The sequence below is a fragment of the Rana temporaria genome, chromosome 1 (assembly GCF_905171775.1).
Source record: "Rana temporaria chromosome 1, aRanTem1.1, whole genome shotgun sequence".
NCBI lineage: Eukaryota > Metazoa > Chordata > Amphibia > Anura > Ranidae > Rana > Rana temporaria.
Genome location: NC_053489.1, coordinates 521,753,841 through 521,758,811, shown reverse-complemented (window position 1 = coordinate 521,758,811; position 4,971 = coordinate 521,753,841). Strand labels below are relative to the sequence as shown.

The 4,971-nt window shown below is 41.8% G+C and overlaps 1 protein-coding gene across 2 annotated transcripts in view; it reads left to right on the top strand.

Annotated features, from left to right (window-relative positions):
- NR3C2 (nuclear receptor subfamily 3 group C member 2) overlaps positions 1–4,771 on the top strand; it is a 459,143-nt gene extending 454,372 nt beyond the window's left edge. For both annotated transcript variants that reach the window (XM_040331880.1, XM_040331870.1), the window contains exon 9: positions 3,456–4,771. In XM_040331880.1, coding sequence (XP_040187814.1) covers positions 3,456–3,611 — 156 coding nt within the window. In that variant the 3' untranslated portion in view covers positions 3,612–4,771. The remainder of the gene's footprint in view (positions 1–3,455) is intronic.
- Positions 4,772–4,971: the final 200 nt, after the last annotated feature.

Sequence of the window (4,971 nt, the reverse complement as noted above, 5' to 3'; positions counted from 1 at the left end):
CTTCTTTCTTTCTTTCTTCTTTCTTTCTTTCTCCTCCCTTACTTTCTTTTCTTTCTTTTCTTCTCTCTCCTCTTTCTTTCTTTCTTTCTCTTTCTTTCTTTTCTTCTTTCTTTCTTTCTTTCTTTCTTTCTTCTTTCTCCTTTCTTTCTTTCTTTCTTTTCTCTTTCTCTCTTTATCTATCTATCGGTGAAGATGGGGGGGGCGCCACAGGCTTTGCTCGCACAGGGCGCCTGAACACCTAAGGCCAGCCCTGGGCGCAACCACAGCCCCTGTTCCGTGTGAGCTCGGCTCTCCTCTCCTAATCGCTCGTTGTGCGCCGCCACCACTAATCCCTCAGGTGTCCCGCTGAGCGCCCTGCTGCACTGTTACATCTTCTAGACCGGTCACACAGCGCTGCTCCGGGACTCCTTTGCTCTAGCCTGTCCCTCTGGTGCAGCGCTGTGTGTCTGTGTGTGCAGCGGAGGGGCGGGGCTCAATGGAGATGGGAGCCCGGAGCATTGAGAGGAGCAGCTGACCTCCGTGGAGCGGGAGGATGGCGCTGGCCTGGTCTCGGCGGGGACACTGTGGAGCGGGAGGATGGCGCTAGCCTGGCCCCTGAGCAGAGACTGGATGATGGTCGATGACGATGAAGCCAAAAACAGCCGAGGTAGGAGGAGGACGGATCCCTTCTGAACTACATTACACTGTCTGTGGAGTGCCGAGTGGGGGTTCTGTCTGTGTGGTGTGTGTGAGAGTCAGGTGGGCCAGTCACAGTGTATGTGTCAGGTAAGGGGGGGTCAGTGTGTCAGGTAAGGGGGGGGCAGTGTGTCAGGTAAGGGGGGTCATTGTGTCAGGTGAGGGGGGTCAGTGTATGTGTCAGGTAAGGGGGGTCAGTGTGTCAGGTGAGGGGGGTCAGTGTGTCAGGTGAGGGGGGTCAGTGTGTCAGGTGAGGGGGGGTCAGTGTGTCAGGTGAGGGGGGTCAGTGTATGTGTCAGATAAGGGGGGTGTCAGATAGGTCACATGTGTTGCAAGGGCAGAGTAAAGTGATGTCAGGGGCGCAGCGGGGAGGGGGGGGGGCGCAAAATTAGGATTCGCCTACACTTGAGAGCCGCGCTGTGGACGTCTTTCGACCATAGCGCGGATCTCAAGTGGTTAAGGAAAAAACGGTCACTTTCTGAAACTAACACATGTACCCAAAAAGCACAAAAAGTTGAGAACAAACCTTTTAATATCAGTTTTATGTTTACAGCAGTTTTGTTCTGCTATGTTCTGAATATCTCTTCCTTTGGGAACTGTTAAAATGGTGTTCACTTGTGGCAAAGCTTAAGGCACACTGGTGACAGAAAATATCTTGAAGCTTGAAGGATATATGACAAAGCATAAGGTGAATGAACTGCTATAGGAACCCTGCAAGTCAGCAGGAGCTCAGTGTTACATAGGACTAAAATAACAATCACATTATGTGAAGGTATTTTGCTTGTATGTGTGTGTAGCATAAATATGATTTATACTTTTCTGTATTAAAGTGGGTGTAAACCCACTTTAAAAAAATAAATAAAAATAAAACCTGCAAGACAAAGGCATAATGCGCTTGTATGCATAGCATACAAGCTCATTATGTAATACTCACCTTGGATCGAAGCCCAAGCTGCGATGCCCGACACAGCACTGGCTGACGACATGTCATACCGGATTTACTTCCGGGTATCGCGGCTTCGGCACAGTGATCGACTGGAGCCGCCAGTCACGGCATGACCTCCTTTAGAAACGGCACAATCGTCATTTCTAAAGTGTGCCTGCAACGTTGTCTATGGTGCATGCGCCGTAGACATCAGCAAGAGTGTCTATTGTAGATATCTCCTAAACCGTGTATGCTTAGGAGATATTTCCAGCACCTACAGGTAAGCCTCAATCTAGGCTTACCTGTAGGTAAAAGTGGTTGTACAGGGAGTACAACCACTTTAACACAGTATTAGACATGTTTGGTAGAGTTAAACTGTTCAGTGTAAATTCTGTTAAAGCTTTTATAGTTTGTGAATATACACTGGGGTTGATTTATTGAAGGAATAGAAGCTGCGCTCAATTTAACAAACCAATCATGTTCTAGGTGAAAATGTATATATTTTTAATTTCTCTTGATTTGATATGATTTGCTATTCAAAGTGAACACATAATTATCTAATTTTCTAATAGTATCTTTGCTAAATAAACAGCTTATACTCCTTTAGTAGATGAAACCTAGTGTGTAAAAGCCTTATTGAACCATTTAAGGTACTTGAGGAATAGATGGTAGGAAGGCAACATTAATAAATGCAAGTGTAAGCTGACCTTGTAAAGATGGCTTGTGGCTTGGAGGCCAGTCTAACCACAAGCAGTCTAAATCTGACTTCATGCTGGTCTCCTGTAATTCTCTGCATAGCAATGCTTAAAGTGGGAGAGGGAGAGACAGGTCAAGGTAAATCAGGACAATTGTTTACACAGAACATGCTAACAAGAGAAAGGTTTCGAACCTGGAATTGCTCTCTAGTAAGAGAGTCTGATGCTGCGTATACACGAACAAGAAAAGTTCGATGTGAGCGTTTGGCCGGAAATTCCGATAGTGTGTAGGCCCCATCGGAAATTTTCTGTCCGCATTTCCGACAGCAAAAATTTGAGAGCTGGTTCTCAAAATATCCGACGGGAAAAGTTCATGTCGGAAATTCCGATCGTCTGTATGCAATTCCGAACGACAAAAATCTGCACGCATTCTCAGAATCATTGAACTTAATTTTTCTCAGCTCATCGTAGTGTTGTACGCGACCATGTTCTTGACGTTCGGAACTTCTGACAACATTTGTGTGACCGTGTGTATGCAACACAAGTTTGGGCCAACATTCCGTTGAAAAAAAATCCACGGTTTTCTTGTCAGAAATTCCGATCGCGTGTGTACACGGCATAAGTCACAAGGCTGTATTAACACAATTACACTCTCTTTGGCACATAAAATACCTGTATTTTGTCTGGTTGTTTGGAGCCCTTGAGAACCTAAGCTCATCTGGTTTGTTTGCAGGGTTACTGGGCTCACTGTCCATAGTAAGCCAACAGGCTACTTGTTTTCTTATTCCAAGCTTGTCATGGAGTTGGGAAGCTCTCTCCCATCAATGTTTGAGACAGTATTGTTCGCATACTGTATTTTGTTCTTTTTATACAAATGCCCTATGTAAGGATTTCAGCGGACGTGTTCCAGGCATAGTCAGTCAAGAGAGCAGCCCCTTGGAATTTCAGAAAACTAGAGCACATATATCTAAAAATTGGGTTAGGAACACTTTGTAATCTCAGTCTGCTGCCCTCCAACTCTCGGGGTTGGAATGGAATATATGCACACTCCATATTTATTTTTTTGATACATACAATCATTGTAAATGACAGATACCCAGTTGGCACTAAATGGTTTATTCTGACCCACTTCATAATATAAAATTCTCTTTGTTTTGCAGATGGTTGGAGACTTGTTGGAGTTCTGCTTCTATACCTTTAGGGAATCTCAGGCATTGAAAGTGGAGTTTCCTGCTATGCTTGTGGAAATAATAAGTGATCAGCTACCAAAGGTAGAGGCGGGGAATGCCAAGCCCTTGTACTTTCATAGAAAGTAACTGGAAGAGTCTTGCAGGAAAACTTTGCCTTAAGTTTCCTCCGATGTTCCATTACAAGCTGGATATAAGAAACTACTTTTTTTATTCTTTTAAAGACAAGGAAGATCAACTCTTTTAAGCTGAATAATAACAAATCACACTGTTTGGGGACTGAAGAAAACATGCCTGGAATCATTGAAAATGCAGCCAGCATCATCCCCAAACACTTGATAATTACTCCTATTCCTATGGATAAAAAGCCATATCTAGTCAATGACTGATTCATTTTGATATTTTAACATTGAAATTAGAAAAAAATGCCATGGAGTTTCTTTCTTTGTTTCATTTGGGTTCATGGACACAAGAAGACATTTAAATGGCTACCCTCGGTTTGCACACAACGTGTACGATCATTATGGGGCATTACTTATTCTTTTCTTGTACAAAACAAAGAGAAAGCTGATGAGAAAACAATAAAAAGCTGTTGTATAAAATAACAAGGAACCTTTGATGTTGGATAATCACTTACCGTTTGTGGCATTTGTTGTCCCATGTTATCAGTCATACTGCAAGATGAAGGCAATGCCCTCTATTATTTTTTGCTTTGTTTTCTGCAGAGATGGCATTTGGCACCAGTGCTGTGTCATTGGAGGCATAGTCCTCACTCCCTTTGCCATGTAAGCATGCAGCAAGTTTCACATGAACCCCTGACGTGTAAAGCAGGCATTTATTTCATTCAAATGAAATGTGATAAGATGTTAAAACAAATGCCCCATCTCGATTTTTTATTAGATATATTGTGCTGGCTTTACAAATAATTTTAAGCAGTCTATGCTGTATTGTATATTGCTGTATATGTATAAATTGTGAAGGACCTGAATCAACAAAACTGTATGGTAATTTTTGTAAATTAGACTGAAAAAATCTTTAATGACTAAGGATGAATGGAAAGTATAGGAAAGTATTTTTGAAAGAATTCTATTTTGATGGAGAATATTTAAGTACTCTGTTTTTTTTTTTTGTCTAAATAAGGTAATTTTTTTTTGTAAAGTGAACATGTTTTGCATGGATTCTGAACTGTTTACAGTGTATTTAAGGAAGGGAAAGCTGTGCCTTTTTAGCATCATATCTAATTTACCATTTTGCAATATCTGTTTGTAAATAGACTCACTTAAACCTTTTTCAGTTATATTTAAGCTTTTCTACTTTTCTGTAAAACAGAAAAAAAGGTTCTACTTTTTTGTGTACTGCTTGCAAGTAATACTGGAGCACACTTTCTAGGAATCCTTCCTGTTTTCTTGTGAATTACACTATTTTATGTTTCAAGGTGAACATATTGTAAGTATGTTCCAAATGAGCAACAGGGTGGGAAAGGTTATCC